A 20,218-nucleotide genomic window follows, 5' to 3' on the forward strand; every position below is an offset into this window, starting at 1 on the left:
TCAGACCCGGGACCAGGGTTCAATCCCCGACGCGGCAGGGCCTTGAGCTCAAAATGTCCATGGACTCGATAATTCTCTCCTCTGTGCCTACTCGAATCGTGGGATCACACTCAGCAACTCTGGGCAATAGCTTGCTTAATCTCCACTACGGCCCCACCGCGATGGGATGCCTGGTCTTCACCTTGGGGATGCCCATTAGGGGTAATCTTGCAGGGAAAGGCCAGGACGGGTTCGCAAAGCAAGCGCCTTGAGAAAGGCGCTATATAAGAACGTATGATTTACGATTTACCTCCGGCCACAAGTTCTAGAATTGTGAACTTTAGAGCTGGGGAGCTACGTTCGAATCTCGGCATCAGCTCAACATCCTGTGATTCCAGGCAAATCGCTTTGTCTCCCCATGCCTACCACAAATGAGTTCTTCTGTAATGTAAATTGTGCTCATGCCATGTTGTTGAGTTCGCGCTATATAATATTGCAAGGAAAAATAAAGTAGGGAAACTCGAGTTCACACACTACTGAACCCGCACTCTTAAGTGCATCAACAGTGCACTGTGAATCGGAGCGTTTCACAGGCCTGTCACAGACAAGAAATGCTATCGAATCGAAATCCTACAAAACAATATACTACTGGCTGGCAGCAATTCATACCCGGACAACGTCGGGACGGGCTGCTAGTATAATATATACTTACATACATATACATACATATATTACTAACTGGTAGTCGCCAGTAGGTAGTTATAGTTAGCACCAAGTTTCCTCAGATGAAATGTTTTTTGGTTTGCTAATAACTTTGGTGCAGCTTGATGGATCTTCATGAAGTTTTACAAACAGGTACGTACTCTGTCTAGTTGTGCATGGAAAGTTTTGGGGTGATCCGTCAGGCAGGGGCTGAGTAAAAGAGGGGGGAGGTTTAAAAAAGTGTGTTTCCCATGTTAATTCCAATAGAGATTTTAGACACGACTATAGTCTTGAACTGCTGACCGGAATTACACCAAATTTGTTAGAAAGGTAGGTCCTGGCTCAGAACGCCACCCTTTTGTTATTTGATGTAAATCCATTCAGTAGTTTTGAAGATATTTTAAAAAAATGGTATACCTAGAGGCGCAAATCCTCTCGATCTCGTGCAGAAATCTGATTGGCTGCCAACATTTCAACCAGCAATTGTTGGCAGCCATTTAGGGCCTCAGTCGTAGCCAACCCTAAACAAAAAGCTGAAAAAAGAGAAGTGGCCAGGGTAGGAATATGGGGCTAGGTTCGGGTTTTATGGTAAAAGGGTATTTTTAGGGTTTAGGGATAGGTTTGGGTTTTGGGGTACAGGGTATATTTATAGGGTTAAGATGGGTTAGTGTTTAAGGGTGTTGGGGTATTTTAAGGAGTAAGGGTGGGTTATGATTATGTGGTGCAGGGGTATTTAAAAGGAGCAGAGCGGGATTAGCACACGATATGAGACATGGCATGAAGGGCGGAACGTACCACACGCCCCCAGCGTTATTCACGCCCCCAGCACACGCCCACAGCACAACGCAGACACGCCCACAAGGGACTACTTTGCTGGCACGGTTCTTTTACCTTTTAAATGTATATGGTGGGCGTCTCAAAGGTTTGGGCTCTCTCTTTATTAAATTAGAGATGTCATCAGTGATGTCACTGACCATGTTATGAATGATGTAATATGTGACATCATCAGCAGTGGATTGCGGGTGCGCAAAATATAGTTAATACAACTATATAGGAGCAATTTCAATGGTTTTTTAAATGCTAATTCCTAACTATATAAGGCCTGAAACCTATGGTTTTTTCAGTGAATTTCAAAGGTTTTTTAAATGCTAACTCCTAACTATATATGACCTAAAACCTATGGTTTTTTAAGTGAATTTGTAAGGTTTTTTAAATGCTAATTCCTAACTATATATGACCTGAAACCTTTGGTTTATTAAGTGAATTTGCAAGGTTTTTTAAATGCTAATTCTATTAGCGGATAACGTTTAAATATGTTAATATCCTTCTGGGACCACATTTTAAAAGCTAATTCCTAACTATGTCAGGCGTGAAACCTATAGTTTTTTCAATAAATTTCAAAGGTTTTCTAAATGCCTATTATATTAGCGGATAACGTTTAAATATGTAAATATCCTTCTGGGACCAGCTGAGCAGCCCTAGGGGGTCAGGGTGTTTCTACCCTGCCCCCTTTTTGCGTTCTACACGCTTGTTTTTCTGCTTCTTTTGTGCCTCGGTCTACCTAGCACAAGATGAATGCCAACACTGTCTGGTTAGAAGTGTTGACAGCCAATGAGCATACTGCTTTCCTGTGAAAGGCATGCTGATTGGCTGCCACTGTCTGTCAACACTCCAAACCAGGAAGTGTTGGCAGCCATCTTGTGCCTCGGTAGAACCAAGGCACAAGAAAGCAGTGAAACAAAGGTGCAAAACACGCAAAGTGGCAGGGTAGAAGCACCCTGACGCCCTAGGCCTGCTCAGGGTGTTCCACAAGGGCCCCCCCCCCCCCCCATTTTTTTGGGGGGAAAAATCGCAGGGTGCGCGCACCGTGTGCGGACCATGCGATTTTTGGAAAAAAATATTAATTTTTTTTGGGCCTGGGGGGTCCTTGTGGGACCCCCTGAGCAGGCCTAGAGGGTCAGGGTACTTCTACCCTGCCCCCTTTTTGAGTTCTACACATTTGTTTTCTGCTTTCCTGTGATTCAGTCTACCGAGGCACAAGATGGCTGCCAACAATTTCTGTTTTGGAGTTTTGACAGACATTGGCAGCCAATCAGCATGCAGCTCGCGCACGCTAAGGTCCGCGCTCGTGCAAGGACAGTGCAAGGACGGTGCACGCCCGTGCGCGCACTGTGTCCCGCTTATAGATATATAATTTTTAAAAAGTCTATTTTCTCAACAATTACTGAAGGGATTTTCACCAAATATACAAAAGGCACTTCTGCATACCAGGTTCTACCATTTTGCCAAGTTTGCAGTAATTCCATTCAGCCGTTCGGGCTGTAGCTGTGTCTAAAGGTCCTATGGAAAATTGCATTGGACTCAATTTCACATTCAATTTTCTCAAAAACTACTGGACAGATTTACACCAAACATACAAAAGGCACTGCTGCATACCAGTCGCTACCATTTTGCCAAATCTGGTGTAATTCCGTTGAGCCGTTCGAGCTGTAGCCTTGTCAGAATGTCCCTATGGAAATTAACATGGGGAAAACACGTTTTGGGACCCCCCTTTTTTCTCAGCCCCCGATTGACGAATCCCCCCAAAACTTTCAAGGAAGGAGCGGAGCGCAGCGATGCACAGTTAAGGAAAGTTACAGGCAGATCCCTCAATCGGCGCCAAAGTTATTCTCAATTGAATGTTCGCAATTTCCTATGGTAACTAGGTCCTAACTATATATACCTACTGGCGACCGGCAGTCGGTAATATATGTGTGTGTGTGTATATATATATATATATATATATATGTGTATATATATATATATATATATATATATATATATATATATATATACACAAACATATATTACCTACCAGCGATAGCCAGTAGGTACCTACCAGCGATAGCCAGTAGGCAGTTATAGTTAGGACCCACTTTTCCCATAGACAAAGCGTCTTTTGTTTTGCTAATAACTTTGCCACCATTTGACGAATCTTCTTGAAATTTTCAAAACAAGTACACAAGTTAGTTGAGCTTTTTTTCCTGAAAGTTTCAGAGTGATTTCCCAAATGGAGGCTGTGAAAAAGGGGAGTCCCCCCAAAAATGTTCTTCAAGCAATGTCTATGGGTATTTTTCAATATTTAGGCACGGCTACAGCCCGAACAGTTGAACCAAATTACAGCAAATCTTGCAAAAATGTGGATATTTGTTTAGAAAGAGACCTTTTTGTAATTTTGTGGTTCAGTAGTTTGGGAGGTATTAAAGAAAGAAATTAATAAATATCTAGAGAGATGGAGCCTCGGTAGTACCCACAGATCCAAAGCCTGATTGGGAAAAAAACGACCATACTCACACAACATAGCCACCACCGCACGGCTAAAGGCTGGGCGCATTGTGAGGTTGGGTGCATGTGAGGTAGTTAGCCATGGCCAATCTCTGCAGCCAACCACTTCCACACAAGGCAAAAGGCCATTTGCAGCAATGGTTTTATTAACGTACAGTCATTTTAAATTACTTTATGTTAAAAAAACTATAGAAATTCACTGAAAAACCAAAGGTTAAAGGGACGTTATAGTTAAGTTCACATTTTACCCTCACAAAACTATAGAAATTCAACAGTTAAAGTTATACTTATACTTATCTGAAGAGACTATAACTCGTGCCGTTGAGTAACTTTATGGCACAGGTTATTGTTTCTTAACATAAGTATAACTGTAAGTATAGCTATAACTGCTGAATTTCTGTGGTTTTGTCTGGGTGAAACGTGAACCTAACTTTAACGTCCCTTTAAATTTTGTTTTTTCAGGAATATGTATAGTAGAAATAAATTGGTTAGATATGTGTGAATTAGAATTTATCAAGAAAACTGTGTAAAGAATTAACTTCTTTATAGAAACATTTTAGGATCAATTAGTAACTGATTTGAAAAATGATGGAGATGCATAATGTTTGTACAATTGAAAAAAGTGATTTCTAAGCCCTGCATCAGTGGTATCCAGAATATGTGCCCCATAGTATGTCTCTCAAGATGAAGTGCTGTGCTGTACCTGTTTTGGGTGGAAGTTCCCATCTCGATCACAGTTGGGGATAGGAATAACCTGGAGATCTTCCTGTGTTCTAATCGGCGATGCAGCCAGTTTTTCCAAGGCCAAATGTAGTTCTCTGGCACATGAGCCCTACAATGTAAAATGGCAGTGAGCGGGTTGCAAAAACATGTACAATATACTCGTGCAGGACACAGCATAAATGACGCTATCCCTACAGAACAGCTCTCATGGCTAATGCAGGAAAGTCCCCCTTTTTGAATGGTTACCCCCTAGCATTTTTACATAGAACTGATGCCAATCAGACTGAAGTATGTGCTGGGACCCTGCTAACCATGCCCAAGCACTTGTGTTCTTTCCCAAAACTATACCTTTATATCCACAATTGGCACAAAATCTGGCCCCATATAAGTCCCTTGTAAAAGGTACCACTGGTACCAAGGGCCTTGTGACCATAGAGAGTCCCTGAGGGCTGCAGCATGTATTATAATACCCCCAGAGACTCCTCACCTGGGGCCCATCCTTGCCACTGCAGCCTGTGTGTCAGAGTGAGGCCCCAAATCCAAAAGTTGACATGGCACGCACCCCGGGGTGACAAGCCTGTGGCACAGGTAAGTCACCCCTCTAGCAGGGTTCACTATACCACAGCTGAGGGCCCAGTTGCACGAGCACTATTTCCCAGCAGTGTCTTTGCTATTCACAGACATTGTAAGTGCAGTGAAGCCATTTTGAGTACATGGGCTGGGAAATTGTCAACACAAACTCCATAGCTCCATGATGGCTTTGCTGAAGACTGAGAAGTTTGGTATTAAACGTCTCAGCACATTAAGCCCACACTGATGCCAGTGTCGGATTTAATGTAAACTGCATTCAGAGGCCTGCCGCCTTTATTAGCTACCCCCAGCCATTTGCTGCTATCAGCAACTGGCTCCCATTTGTTCTGACCCCCATTAGGGTGCGAGAACTGTCCGGAAAATCTAGCTAGGAAGGGAGGTGTGCCCACCTTTGCTAACCCCACCCATCAGGTGGAGGAGGCAAAGTGAAGCACACATCTCAGTCCCCTCCATCTTGAAGATGAGAAGACTCAGCCACTTAGGAAGAGGAATATGCCCACCTCTATTTATTTATTTATTTATTTTCTTATATAGCGCAGGATTCGACCCCCGAAGGGGTAACTCCGCACTTGCGCATTAGTACAGATGTTGGACTGATAACTGAATAATTAAACTACCAGCAGATTATGAGGTCGAGTATAGATGAGTTTTTAGGAGCTTCCTGAAGGATTGGAAATTTGAGTTAATCTTTAGGGCAAGTGGAAGTGAGTTCCAGAGAATAGGACCTTTATAGGAGAGGGCACGCCCTCCCTGTCTTATCCTCTTGATCCTAGGGACCTGAAGCAGTTGCTGGTTACTTAAACGTAAGGAACGTCCAGGACTATAGGGGATGAACTTGTCCGTTAAGTACTTAGGGCCTACCCCGAAAAGACATTTGTGTATGGTGCAGCAGATTTTATATTTAACCCGCTGCCGAACAGGCAGCCAGGGAAGGCTGTCCAAAAGTGGACGGGAGGGAGTCCTGGGCAAAGCATTAAGCCCCAATCTCGCCGCGGTATTCTGGACCACTTGCAAACAATTTATTTGTTCCTCATTGGCCGAGATGAGCAGGCCATTGCAGTAGTGCAGTCTACTGACCACCAAGTTCTAGACCAGAGTCTTACGATGATAATCAGGCAGAAATGGGAAAACGCGTTGCAGGAGTCCGATGGTATGGAAGCATAAACCAGCAACTTGATTGGCATGTTCTTTGAGTACCTCTAACAAAAGAGAGGGACCCAAACAAACCAAAGGGGTAGGGTACCGAAAGACAGAACTGTCAATAAAGTTTTCCCCTTTGGGTGAACTTAAAAGTAAACCACAGTTTTACACTAAACATGCAAAGAAATCACCCACATTCACAAACAGGGAGCAGTTAATGAAAAACATGAAATAGTCATACACAAAATGTACATTTTATTTAAGTAAATTTAAAAACCAGATTAAAAAAACATTGTGATACATCATAAATTTATTACACAAAAATGGGACAGTACAAAAGGAAAATATTTCCAATTAAAAGGGAGAAAAGGAACACCAGTTTCAATGACTTAATGAGATATGCTCCAGGTGGTAATTCGGATTTCACAGTTACAGGAGCTTCTTATTTTTATCACTTAATGTTTCTCCACAAAGAAGTGCATCGACGCGTTTCGGTTATGGCACGCAAATATTCAAGGCCAAAAACCTTCATCAGGATTAAAACAATGATATCCCACTTTAACACAATGTCTTGATGAAAATCAAGCAACGTTGCTTACAGTCAACTGCTTGTAATAATCGGCCACCTTCAAAGTATACCTTCAAACAAGTATCTTGTGCGTATAAATGTATACTGCACAAACTTCAGAAAACGTCATAAATCACGTCTCACAAGTAGTAGGACCGACAAGATAAAATTATCTTCGTTTCTAGTCAGACCGCCCGCAGCCTGCTAGTTTAACGATTTTGGCCGTAACGTGGGGTTCTGAATGCTGTCTCCAGTGCCTGATCCAGACGCACACCAAGATTTTTAACGGTCTGTTTAGGACTCGCCACCGGACCAAGATCTAGAGGCCACCATCTGGGGACCACAAAAGTGGGGCCTCTCCGAATAACATCACCTCTGTTTTGCCTACATTGCATTGAAGGCAATTTGTAGCCATCCAGTTTGAAACCGCCCTCATACCATCCGCAAAAGATTTTCTTATTACTGGAGTGAGGGACTGGAAAGGGAACAGGAGCTGGGTGTCATCAGCATAGGACACCGGAGTGAACCCATATTCTCTCACAATGCCAGCCAAGGGGGCCACGTACACATTAAATAGTGTAGGGCTTAGACATGAGCCTTGTGGCACTCCCTTGGTAAGCTCCCTAGAGATGGATTGAAGGGAGCCCAGTCTGACACCTTGTGAGCGGCCTGTGAGAAAACTCTCTACCCAGGACAGAGCCACACCCCCTATGCCCACCTCCCGCAGGCGGCCAAGAAGAATCTCATGTGACACCGTGTCGAAGGCAGCGGACAGGTCTAACAGCACCAGAATCATCAAGCCCCCTCCATCTAGTGCCATCCGGATCGTATCGGTCACTGAGAGGAGGGCAGATTTGGTGCTGTGATTGGGTCTAAACCCCGATTGAGAGGAGTCCAGACCCCCCTCTGCCTCTATGTATTTTGACAGACAGGTGTTCACATGCTTCTCGGCCATCTTGCTCAAGTATGGCAGGAGGGAGATGGTTCGGAGGTTGGAAAGATCCGTCCATGGGTGTGCCGTGTTCTTACAAATAGGGTTCACCACCGCTTTCTTCCACTCCATAGGTACCCGCCCTTCCTTGAGAGAAAGGTTTAATACAAATTTGACATCAGGTCCAATCAGAGTACTCAAGGGAACAATCATTTTGGTGGGTAGAAAATCATCCGGAGACCCAGATTTTATATGACTGATAAGATTGGAGAAATCAGTATCATTGATTGATGGAAAGGTGGTAAGTGAATGGTCCCCAAGTATGGATGATTTGAGTGGGTCAGGAGAGCTGTTCGTATAACTGGAGGCTGTCATGATTTTATCATAGATCGTGTTTATTTTGTTCTCAAAAAACAGAGAGATGTCGTCACAGAGAGACTGAGAGAATTCATCCGAACTTTCACAGGCCGTCGGTTTTACAAAGGTCTGTAGTATTTTATAAAGTTCTTTAGAAGAATTGCCTGCTTCATCAATTTGCTGGATAAGACTATTTCTCCTTGCCAGCCTAATATTTTTATAATAATTCGATTGGGCCTCTTGACGGGCCTTTTTATTCTCCTCAGTTCGGGTTTCCTCCATTTCTTCTCAATCTTTCTACATCCCTGTTTTTCTACTCTAAGTGCTTCGGTATACCATATTTCTTGCTTAGAAGGTGGGATGTTGTTTATGCAGTTTGAACAGTGCTAGTATATCTGCTGCCTTTATGAGGGAGTCCGTAAGTTTGGAGAGAGCCGAATCCGCACTATCTGTCTCAGTGAAGATCGGTCTCTTCCATACCCTCTGTAGCTCTTCTACAGTTATTTTGTGCCACTGTCGTCCCCAAATTGTCGGAAGCGGCGGCTTATGGAAGGGTTTAGGTACACCCAATATGGAGAATTCCACTAAACAGTGGTCAGACCAATTTTTTTGGGTAGCAGGATAGCATCGTATGTTAGAACAGTTGGAGAAGAGTATGTCCAATGTGTGACCTCCTATATAGGTGGGGCACTTATTCAGCATTTCAAGGCCCAAAGTGGAAAGGTCGGCTAAAAATGTTAAGGTTTCTGGGTGTGAAGGGATATCCACATGAATATTAAAATCCCCCAAAAGAATAAAATTTTCTTTCGCTTTAAAATGTGGTGCAAATACTTCCACAAGGGATAGGGTAAAGCCCGATATAGGTCCTGGTGGGCGATATACTAGGGCTCCTTTCCAAAAGGTTTTAGCATCAAAGCTTATTATAAAAATCATAATTTCCAATGATAAACAATGGATTTGCTCCACTATAGGGACCTTCAAATCTTCCTTATGTAAGATGGCTAATCCACCCCCGGTTTTATTGGGGCAGTCAAAGTGTAAAAACTTGGTGCCTGACGGAACCCCTAACGTTATAGCAGGAACAGTATGGGTTTTCATCCAGGACTCAGTTAAAAAGCATATATCAGGTTGTTGTGAAAACACTAGGTCCCATACTTCCAGATGGTGCTTAGGTAGAGAGCGTACGTTCAATAAAAAGCTCTTCAGGCCACTTTCTAGCAAAGGTTTTAATTGCTTTTCCCTAACAGTTGGTACAATCTGGGATGCCTGAAACTGTCAATTTATGCAAGAGAACGGACTCTCTGGACATGGCCAGGAATCTCTATTACAACCTTTAAGAGTGGCAGTGCATAGTTGTTTTAGAAGATAACTAGAATACCTTATTTTATGCGTCCTTATAGTGGTAGGGGAATTCCGAGGAGCAGAGCCCATAACTCCTAGCCCCGTCCTGGCGCGGACGGGCGCAGACGGGCTACTCTTTGGCTCCTCTTAGGCGATCCCTTAGGCGTTCCCCTGCGCGCGACCGCTGCGCGCTCAGAGTGGTAGGAGGGCTTTATGTCCCTCGCACTTGGGGAAGCTAGAGCGCTAACCGCTTGTGAGGCGGAAGTGTGTCTGGCTCTTGCCTGTCCGCCCTCCAAATGGAGGATGGCATACTAGGGGGTGTAAACACTCTAAAAAAGGGACCCATTTGTCCAGACCTGCACACCCTGTAACGCCCCTAAATCTAGTATTTAGGGGCACCCTCAAACCTTACCTCTTCAGATTCCGATGACGTATGAAGAAGGACCAAAGAGCTATGCAGCAGTGGAAGGAGAAGACGACAACTAACTTGTCCTCAGCCCTACCAGCCTGTCTCCTCATTCAGTGACCCTGCTCCCAAGAAACTGGTGTGTCTTGCATCCAGTGCCTCTCCAAAGTCTGGGCCACCTTCAATAAAGGCTCATTTCTCTAGAGGGACACGGTTGGAAAAGGAGGCAGCATCTGTGAGGCCTGCACAAATAACATGACTACATTTGTTCTTCACTGGGAGCCAAAGACCCAATTGTAGCGCCTTACAAAGGGTAGCATTGCAGAGGGGTCTAAGGCTTACTCAAGGGAGGTGGTGTGAGCTAGTAATCACCATTTACAGGTATGCAGAAATAACACTCAATAATTGTTTGTCAAGTCTGTACTTTGCTTTATAAAAGTAAGAGTATATTTACTAAACACATACTACTCAATACTATGCACCAATTTACAAATATACATAATCTGTTGGAATTACTTTGTTTCATTGCATCAATCAATCAATCAAAGACATTTATAGAGCGCACTACCTACCCGTAGGGTCTCGAGGCGCTTGGGAGGGGGGGGGTGCCGCTACTGCTCGAACAGCCAGGTCTTGAGCTTCTTCCTGAAGGAGAGGTGGTCTTGGGTCAGGCGCAGGTCGGCCGGGAGGGAGTTACAGGTCTTGGCGGCCAGGTAGGAGAAGGACCTTCCTCCTGCAGTGGCTCTACGGATGCGTGGGACGGCAGCGAGGGCGTGGCTGGCAGATCGGAGGTGGCGTTTGGGAGCGTAGAAGTTGATGCAGTTGTTGAGGTAGCTCGGGCCTTGATCGTGGAGAGCTTTGTGTGCGTGGGTAAGGAGGCGGAAGGTGATTCTCTTGTTGACCGGGAGCCAGTGCAGGTCTCTTAGGTGTCCGGAGATGTGGCAGTGTCGTGGGATGTCGAGGATGAGTCTGGCTGAGGCGTTCTGGATGCGCTGGAGTCTCTTCTGGATCTTGGCGGTGGTTCCGGCGTAGAGTGCGTTGCCGTAGTCCAGTCGGCTGGTGACGAGGGCCTGGGTGACGGTCTTCCTGGTCTCCGTGGGGATCCACCAGAAGATCTTCCGAAGCATGCGCAGGATGTTGAAGCACGACGAGGAGACGGCGTTGACTTGCCTGGTCATGGAGAGGGGGGAGTCCAGGATGAAGCCCAGGTTGCGTGCGTGGTTCGTCGGTTTGGGTGCGGTGCCCAGTGCGGGGGGCCACCAGGAGTCGTCCCAGGCAGATGGCGAGGAGCCCAGGATGAGGACCTCCGTCTTATCTGAGTTCAGTTTCAGGCGGCTCGTCGTCATCCACTCGGCTACCTCTTTCATCCCTTCGTGCAGGTTGGCTCTGGCGGCGGCGGGGTCGTTGGTCAGGGAGAGGATCAGCTGGGTGTCGTCGGCGTAGGAGATTATGTTGAGGTTGTGTTGGCGTGCGATGGCCGCGAGGGGGCTCATGTAGACGTTGAAGAGAGTAGGGCTCAGCGAGGATCCTTGAGGGACGCAGCAGATGACTTCGGTGGCCTCTGACTTGTACGGTGGTAGGCGGACTCTCTGTGTTCTTCCGTCGAGGAAGGAGATGATCCAATCCAGTGCCTTCTCCTGGATTCCGACGTTGCTGAGGCGCTGCACTAGGGTGCGGTGGCAGACCGTGTCGAAAGCTGCGGAGAGGTCTAGGAGGATGAGGGCCGCTGTTTCTCCGTTGTCCATCAGGGCTCGGATGTCGTCAGTGGCGGCGATGAGGGCGGTCTCGGTGCTGTGGTTGGCACGGAATCAGGACTGCGATAGGTCGAGGGATCTATTCGTCTCGAGGAAGGCGGCCAGCTGTTTGTTGACGGTCTTCTCGATGACTTTGGCTGGGAACAGGAGTAGAGAGATGGGGCGGTAATTCTTGAGTTCGGTGGGGTCTGCTGTAGGTTTCTTGAGTAGAGCGCTGAGTTCGGCGTGCTTCCAGCTCTCGGGGAAGGTGGCGGTGTCGAATGAGGTGTTGATGATGTCCCGCAGGTGGGGTGCGATGACAGTTTCGGCTTTGTTGAAGACGTGGTGAGGGCAGGGGTCGGTCGGAGATCCGGAGTGGACGGAGTTCATCATGTGGACTGTGTCTTCGGTGTTGACCGGGGTCCAGACGCGGAGGGTGGTGGTGGGTGGCGTTGCTGTGGTCGTGGCGTGCGTCGGTTGAGTGCTGAAGCTGTTGTGTGTCCACGATCTTGTTGTGGAAGTAGGAGGCGAGGGAGTTGCAGAGGTCTTGCGATGGGGTGATGTCGTTGTTTCCGGCGTTGGGGTTGGAGAGCTCTTTCACGATGTTGAAGAGTTCCTTGCAGTTGTGTGCGTTGTTGTCCAGTCGGTTCTTGAAAGCCGTTTTATTGGCGGTGCGGATCAGTTGGTGGTGTTTCCGGGTGGCGAGCTTGAGGGTGGTCCTGTTGTCCGTTGTGGGTTCCTTTCTCCAGGCTTTCTTGAGGGCTCGGCAGTTCTTCTTGGAGCTCTTGAGTTCGTCGGTGAACCATGGGGCTCTCTTACTGCCGGGTCTGCTGGGCGGGATCCTCAGAGGGGCGAGTTCGTCTGCGCATTTGCTGATCCACTTCGAGAGGTTGTCGGCGGCCTGGCTGGGGTTTGCTGATCTGGCCGGAGGGTGCTGGCTCAGGGAAGCGGCGAGCTGGTCGGCTGTGATCTTGTTCCAGCTTCTTCGGGCAACCTGTTGCTGGTGGTGGTGGGTCGTCGTTCTTCTGAAGGTGAAGTGGATGCATCTGTGGTCCGTCCAGTGGAGTTCTGTGGCGTGGCTAAAGGCGACGTCTTTGCTGGATGAGAAGATGGCATCGAGTGTGTGTCCGGCGAGGTGGGTGGGGGTGGACACCAGCTGCTTGAGTCCAAGGTTGGCGAGGTTGTCGAGCAGGGTGCTGGTGTTGCCGCCGTTGTTGTTCTCCAGGTGGAAGTTGAAGTCCCCCAGGAGGATGTAGTCAGCGGAGGGGAGGGCGTGTGGGCTGACGAAGTCGGCGATGTCCTCGCTGAATTGAGTGCGTGGTCCCGGAGGTCGGTAGATCAGGGTGCCTCTGAGGGTGGTCTTCGGGTCGGTGTGGATCTGGAAATGCAGGTGTTCGACGGAGGGTGGGGTGTTGTCGGTGCTGGTCGTGATGCGGATGGTGTTCTTGTGGATGATGGCAATGCCTCCTCCCACCTGGTTGGCGTTGCGGTCCCTCCGGGTGATCTTGTAGCCTTCTGGGATGGCGATGGCGATGTCGGGCGCTGAGGAGGCGTTAATCCAGGTCTCCGTGATGAAGGCAACGTCAGGGGCTGTGGCGTCTAGGAGGTTCCAGAGTTCGATGGCGTGTCTGTGGACGGAGCGGGTGTTGAACAGGATGCACTTGAGGTGGTTGCTGCTGGTGTTCGTCTTGGCGGGTGCTGGTGCGAGGCAGGTCCGGATGCAGGAGAACTTGCAGGTGTTGCAGCTGAAGGGTCCGTGGACGCGTCGTGGGGTGGCTCTGCAGCATCCCGGGACTCGGCCGGTGTTGAGTGCGATGAGGGTGGCGGCGGTGTATGACAGGCGGGTCGGTCGGGGTCCTCGTGGGCCAGGGGTCCTGGCACTGGGCGCGGTCCAGGCGCGGACGGGCGTAGACGGGCTTACCTTTGGTGCGCCTTCGGCGCACAATCGGCGCGCCCGCTGCGCGTGACCGCTGTGCGTTCGCACGGTTGCCATATATGGCGAAGTGCGCGGGTGGGCGGAGCAGCTGGGAGGCGGGAGCGGGGAGGGAACAGACGGAAAAAAGGGGCGTGGTCAGCGGTGGTGGCGGGGAGCGGGGAGGGACGACGGAGGGCGCCAACAGGCAGGAAGAAACAGGCAATACAGCGGGAGAAACAGAAATAAAACAAAACAATTCTACTCTGTAAATACACCAGTAATACAATTCTACTCGGTAAATACAGCAGGGGCACAGGGAGAGGAGCGCCGATCACGGACCACGCCGCTCGAAGGAGGGGGCGTGGTCACGAGGCGGCAGTCGGGCAGCGAGGCACAAGGAAGGGGAAGCACACGCAGCAGCTGGTGGCCGTGTGGCGCGGGAGCGTCCTAGGACTAGGACACACTCACCTGCGTCGCACGGTCGCCATATATGGCCAAGTGCGCGGGTGGGCGGAGCAGCTGGGAGGCGGGAGCGGGGAGGGAACAGAAGGAAAAAAGGGGCGTGGTTAGCGGTGGTGGTGGGAAGCGGGGAGCGGGGAGGGACGACGGAGGGCGCCAACAGGCAGGAAGAAACAGGCAATACAGCGTGAGAAACAGAAATAAAACAAAACAATTCTACTCTGTAAATACACCAGTAATACAATTCTACTCGGTAAATACAGCAGGGGCACAGGGAGAGGAGCGCCGATCACGGACCACGCCGCTCGAAGGAGGGGGCGTGGTCACGAGGCGGCAGTCTGGCAGCGAGGCACAAGGAAGGGGAAGCACACGCAGCAGCTGGTGGCCGTGCGGCGCGGGAGCGTCCTAGGACTAGACCTTGCATAACATCTACACCCCTCCCGCAGGGAGGGGGTGGGGTCTAGTACCACCACTCCCATATATGCACATCATCTTGCCCCCAATGCAGTTAGTTGAACATAACCTGGAGCAAGGGCCCTGCGAACTGGCATCCTCCGAGTGGCGAACCCCCCCGTTATCCCAACAAGCATTTAAAATAGGTAATCCTGCCTTGGTGACAGACAACCCTGACTGAGCATTTCCTACTGACCATGAAGTATACACCTCTACATCTTAAGGGCTAGCAGTCTGGGTTCTTCACCTAAGCGCAGCAGAAAGAATATATGTTTAAGCATCACTTTAGAATGACAGTACTCATCACAATTAGGTATCATTAGAATGGCACTTGCGAACAGATGGCTGGGTGAAATATGCGCAGAGTGACAATATATAGTAGTTAAAAACAATCTTCAAGCTCAAAGGATAAGAAAATGGCCATCCACCATTCACAAAATAGCGTGAAAGAACATTCACCGCTATATACAGGAACTCTACAATGTATCCTGAGCTATATCACACAGTAATAAGTCTTTGTGTCAAATTAGAATCCACATGGTCTTCTTGTAGTCTTTGTTTATTGATCTTTTTCAATGTAGATCTTCACAATTGAATCTAGCCAACACAAAATGCTCTTGATCATGTCTAGACTAGTACTTCAACATAACGTCTTCCTTTTCAAAGGACAATGGTACAGGCAAACGTGTGGGACTGCATGGGTTCCAGATTTGCGCCGTCCTTTGTCTGCCTCTTCATGGAGTGTTTGGAGGCTGTGCATGTCTGGGTCCTAGGCGGGGCCCACTGGCATCAATTTATACACTATTATGGAAGATATATTGATGATCTCCTGTTCATATGGACAGGAGGGGAAGCGGAATTACTCAGCTTCTTCACACATATGAACAGTAATGTCTATAACATGTCTTTCACCCTTAAGCCATGATAAGATTGTCTTTCTAGACCTGGAATTATACATTAAGGATGATAAACTGTGTAGCAAGATATCCAGGAAAAGTACGTCTTGTAACTCCATACTACACTCCACGAGTGCACATCCGAGATCACAAGCGAATGCCATCCCATATGGTGAATTCTACAGAACACGCCGTAACTGAAGTGAAGAGGTAGACTTCACGTCCAGTATAAAAGCTGTAGAGATCAGGTTTTTGACTAGAGGATATAGACAGGAAATTGTAACTAAAGCTAAGGAAAGAGCTCTAAAGCTTGATAGAAATGTAACCCTAAGATCTAACAAGAAAGCGAGTAAGTCACAAAAAATCCAGTCAGAATGGTTACCAATTACCATCCATGGTCAGCTAAAGTATACCAAATTCTGAAAAAATACGGTCTATATAGGGAGTACCATCAGGAGACTAAAAGATCGCATTGGTGAACACTTCAGAGCTCTGAAGAATAGGTACATGAGATACCCTATAGAGGTACATGCATTCGTTTGTGAATCACAGGGCACCCATTTGTCCTTTAACTTCCATGGGATTGAGACCGCTTTACTGGACGTCAGGGGTGGTAATCGAGAATTGGACCTGAGACAGAAGGAAGCTCGTTGGATTATGCGAGTACGTGCTGTCGACAGGGGTCTTAATGTCGATAATGAACTCCAATATTGTCTGGGAAATTGAGACTACATGTACATGTAATTTGTTTTGCTTTCTGGTCCCTTCTTTACTCATCAACTCCGTTCATTTACTGAAATGTTACTATACCTACCTTGGATATAATGAATCATGTTTAAGGTATTTACTTCTTACTTCACTATGTCTCATAATGATAGTACGGGTTTCTTTTGTTAAATGTAGAGACAATTGTTGTTTACATACGATTATTTAATATTGTTGGGCATACTAGTCTGAAGTACATGGATTAATTGAATAATTGTGAATTTTATTGTACTGATACCTACTCAATTTGTTTTCAATTGAAATATGATCACTGATACAGCATTATGAACATGTACTAATTTACCCTATAACTCTATAGTAATGTGGAATATATAGAAGATGAGATAATAATCAACAATAGAAATGAGTGGAGCTCTATGTCTGACCTTTTATGACTTACTTGCTAAACACTTACTGCACTCATGACTATTTTTCTACCCTTTTGTCTATACTGGTTCACTTAAATACTGCTTTTAACACTTTTCTTTACTAACATGTGACGCGTGCACCATGTACTTAATTACGGTTTGTTTTTTGTAGATCGTTATTGTTTTATTCGATTGACTTGATATTCTACATAGCGTTTTTTAGTAAAAACTACTTTAATATGGCGGCAACTTTTGGGCACGGAATTAGTCCTCTTTCTAAGTGGTGTCGGAGCATGCTGATAAAAGGGACATGCAAAGATGGCGCCCTTGCTAGACGCTGATCCGCTAAATATATGCTGTGACTGCTACTCGTACCGGTAAGCATTGTTGCTCTTTAAATAGGGCTCGTTTCGTTTGGCATCACTGTATTTGCTTTACCTTTTTTTGATCCGAGGTTTTGCCCGTACTTGATCGATATACACTATATGTATTTATAATTCTCCAAATGTTTATCAATATACCTTTAAGTGTGCAAATTACTTGGCCCATAGAGTGTTTAAACACTGAACGCGCTGAATATTTTTTCTTCGTGATAGTACCAATGACAGAACAAAAACGCTTTATAACGTTTGACACAAGACTACTACTATAAGGACTGCTATATTAGCTTTGGATAAGCTTTTGTTTCTAAAAATATGAGAGATTTTTCTGTTTACGAACATTTTTTATATACCTATTTAGCACAGGGATTTACGGTTCAATCTGCTCTGGCGTATGTAAATATGGAGACCTCTACATATAGTATAAATTATGTGGTTGACTATACGGTTGCTTGAGTATTGTTAATTAGCTCGGGATTGACTTGGGACAGGACAATCAGGTGTTATTGTCCTCTCTTTCTCTTTTATTACGAACAGATCCACCCTCGACTGATATATCGAAATCACTAATGTAAACTATTCTGCACCGTTAATAACGACCGAATACGAGTAAGTCTATTACACAATCTTTACTACGGTAATAACGAACTGTCGTTTGGGAAATTTCTTCTTTTTCATATATGGCGCTGTTTACATTTCAGATTCTTGACGTTATGGATAATCACAATTGACTGGTTTTAGCACTCTATCTTTGGTTTGAGCGCACACATAGATTTTATTAGGTGAGTTCTAAAGTGACGGTCATTTTTGCTCACCTCTTTTCTTATTTACTACACGTACCTGGACCGCATGTTTTATTAGCTTTCTCTTGACTCTTGTCTTTAGAGACTACTGACATGTGATGTAATTTACTGGGTATCGGTGGTTTTGGTTCTGCAGTATCGGAATAGGAAGACTCTTTGATTCATTTATCTGCACACCTTGTTTGTTTTTTCCTTTTCAACCTTCAATTCACTTTGGTCTGATTACTGGTGGTATTGTTCACACTCAAAAATAAACACAGAATCTTTTTCTTTTATTTTCTTGTACTGCGTTATGGGAAATCTTGTTTATTTTATTTTTCTGTTTAAATGTTACACTATTTACATTATATGTTCCGATATATTGATTACATATTTTGTGACACTCTAGCCCTGATGAAGTCTGTGGCTGTTGCCACAAGAGACAAAACACCTGTTGGCTAGATTCAAGTGTGAATATCTACATTGAAAACAAGCATTTACAATGCAACAGTCTCTCCTTTGCAAAAGTTAGAGCTATTGGCATTGTAAATGACAAACTTTTTATTTATGTGTTGGTTTTGAAAACAGATAAATAAATGGCATTGTCATTTACATTGCCAATAGCTTAATCTCTCGCAAATGTGAGACCTATTGCATTTGCACACACACACACACAGCCACACACACACACAGAGCCGCACACACACACAGCGCCACACACAGCGCCACACACACACACAGCGCTACACACACACACACCCAGAACCACACACACACAGAGCCACACACAGAGCCACACACACACACAGGCACACACTCAGAGCCACAGACACAGAGCCACACACACAGACACAGAGCCACACACACAGACACAAAGCCACACACAGAGCCACCCACAAAGTCATACACTGAGCCCCAGAGCATAATTCCAAGAGCCAATGTAGTTTAAAAATGACTTGTGAAGAAGCATCCAGGGCACTGTGGAGGCGCAGACAGCTCCCACCTATCTTGACAGGTCACTCTCCACCCTTCTTGACTGGTCACTTTCCACCCAGCTTGTTATGCCACTTTCAGTCCATTGTGATGTATCACGCCACCTGTCGTGGCAAGTCTCTTGTCAGGCGACCCTCCATCATTCACTTTCAGCTCTTCCGGACAGATTGCGTCCACCCGTCCTGACAAGTTACTGTGAGACTCTCCTGACAGCTGCTGTCCTCCAGTCGTTGTGACAGCGTGCACCCATCCTGACAGGACGACTCCCCCTGCAAAGTTCCCGCATCACTCACTCCTCTCAGTGCTGGGGCAAGGGGCACAGCTCCTTGAAGCGGCGGGCAGCACTGTAAGAGAAGGCATGTACTCACCAGGAGCAGGGCGGCCGCCAGGGGGGCCAGCGGTGCCTGGGGGCGGCGGCTGTCCATGCCAGGGCAGGAGGCTGGGTGCTGCTGGAGGCGCTGCTACCAGACAGGGAGTTCTTCTGTGCTCTGCCCCGCGGCCTCTCACTGCCCCTCCTCCTCCTCTCCTAGCCCTTCCTCCCGGCAGCCGCTCGCGCTTCCTGAGCCTAGGTGCGGAGGTAGCGGCCGGGCTCCTCGCCGGTGCGCCGTGCACAGTGTGCAGAGGCCCGGGGCACAGGCAGAGCTCGAGCAGGGACAGGCGGCGCGCAAGAGAGCGGGCTCAATGCCACAGAGGGGCGCTGCATAGCGGAGCGCGTGGAGGTGCTGATGTTGTGCAGCGAGGGGGCATACTGGAGACATTGCGCGCTCGAGGGCAGAGACTCCGAGCTGGGAGGCGCGGGGCGTTGGGGTGGTTAAAAAGGAGTGAGCAGTGGATCACCCCTAAACAGAATGGGAGACACTTTGTGGGGTTAGAGTGTGTGGGGGGCAGCTCTAAGGTTTCGAACGGGGGGAGAACCCTGAATGCAACGGCAGGAGATTCCCAGCAACACGCTGGGACCGTGCGTGAGCCGGAAGGAACACACGGGAACCAGGGACAAGAACCCCAGGTGCGAGCCGAGAACACGGGGTCCCTTTGCAGAGTGTTCGGAGGGCTGAGAACACGGGCGGCCACAGCAACAAAACTCGCAAGAACTGAGGGCCCAGTAAAGGCATCCATTGGGCGATTCAGGTGCAGGCTGCAACAGCGGCTTGCCCCCAAGAGCCCAAAAATAGCCCTGGGGCAGAAGGGGGGTTAGGGACCCGGAACTCAGGCTCCCCTGGAGGAGTCCAACAAGGCAAGAGCCTAGAACTAGGGCTGGGGCAGAAAGGGGGGGTTAGGGACCCGGACACAGACTGCGGAGTCCAACGAGGAAGCCTCACACCTAAGAAGCCTCTCTTTATCTGGCTGCCAGGAACCTTTCCCTGCCTGGGCCTGCCCCTGCTGTGCCGGCTCCACTTCATGTCTTATTTTTA

The 20,218-nt window shown here is 47.4% G+C and overlaps 1 protein-coding gene across 1 annotated transcript in view; it reads right to left on the reverse strand.

Annotated features, from left to right (window-relative positions):
* The window catches only part of IGFBP4 (insulin like growth factor binding protein 4), a 383,572-nt gene that overhangs the window by 27,477 nt on the left and 335,877 nt on the right, over positions 1–20,218 (reverse strand). The window contains exon 3 of the mRNA XM_086924226.1: positions 4,709–4,837. Coding sequence (XP_086780352.1) covers positions 4,709–4,837 — 129 coding nt within the window. The remainder of the gene's footprint in view (positions 1–4,708; positions 4,838–20,218) is intronic.

The sequence above is a fragment of the Lissotriton vulgaris genome, chromosome 5 (assembly GCF_964263255.1).
Source record: "Lissotriton vulgaris chromosome 5, aLisVul1.2, whole genome shotgun sequence".
In the NCBI taxonomy this organism is placed as follows: Eukaryota; Metazoa; Chordata; class Amphibia; order Caudata; family Salamandridae; genus Lissotriton; species Lissotriton vulgaris.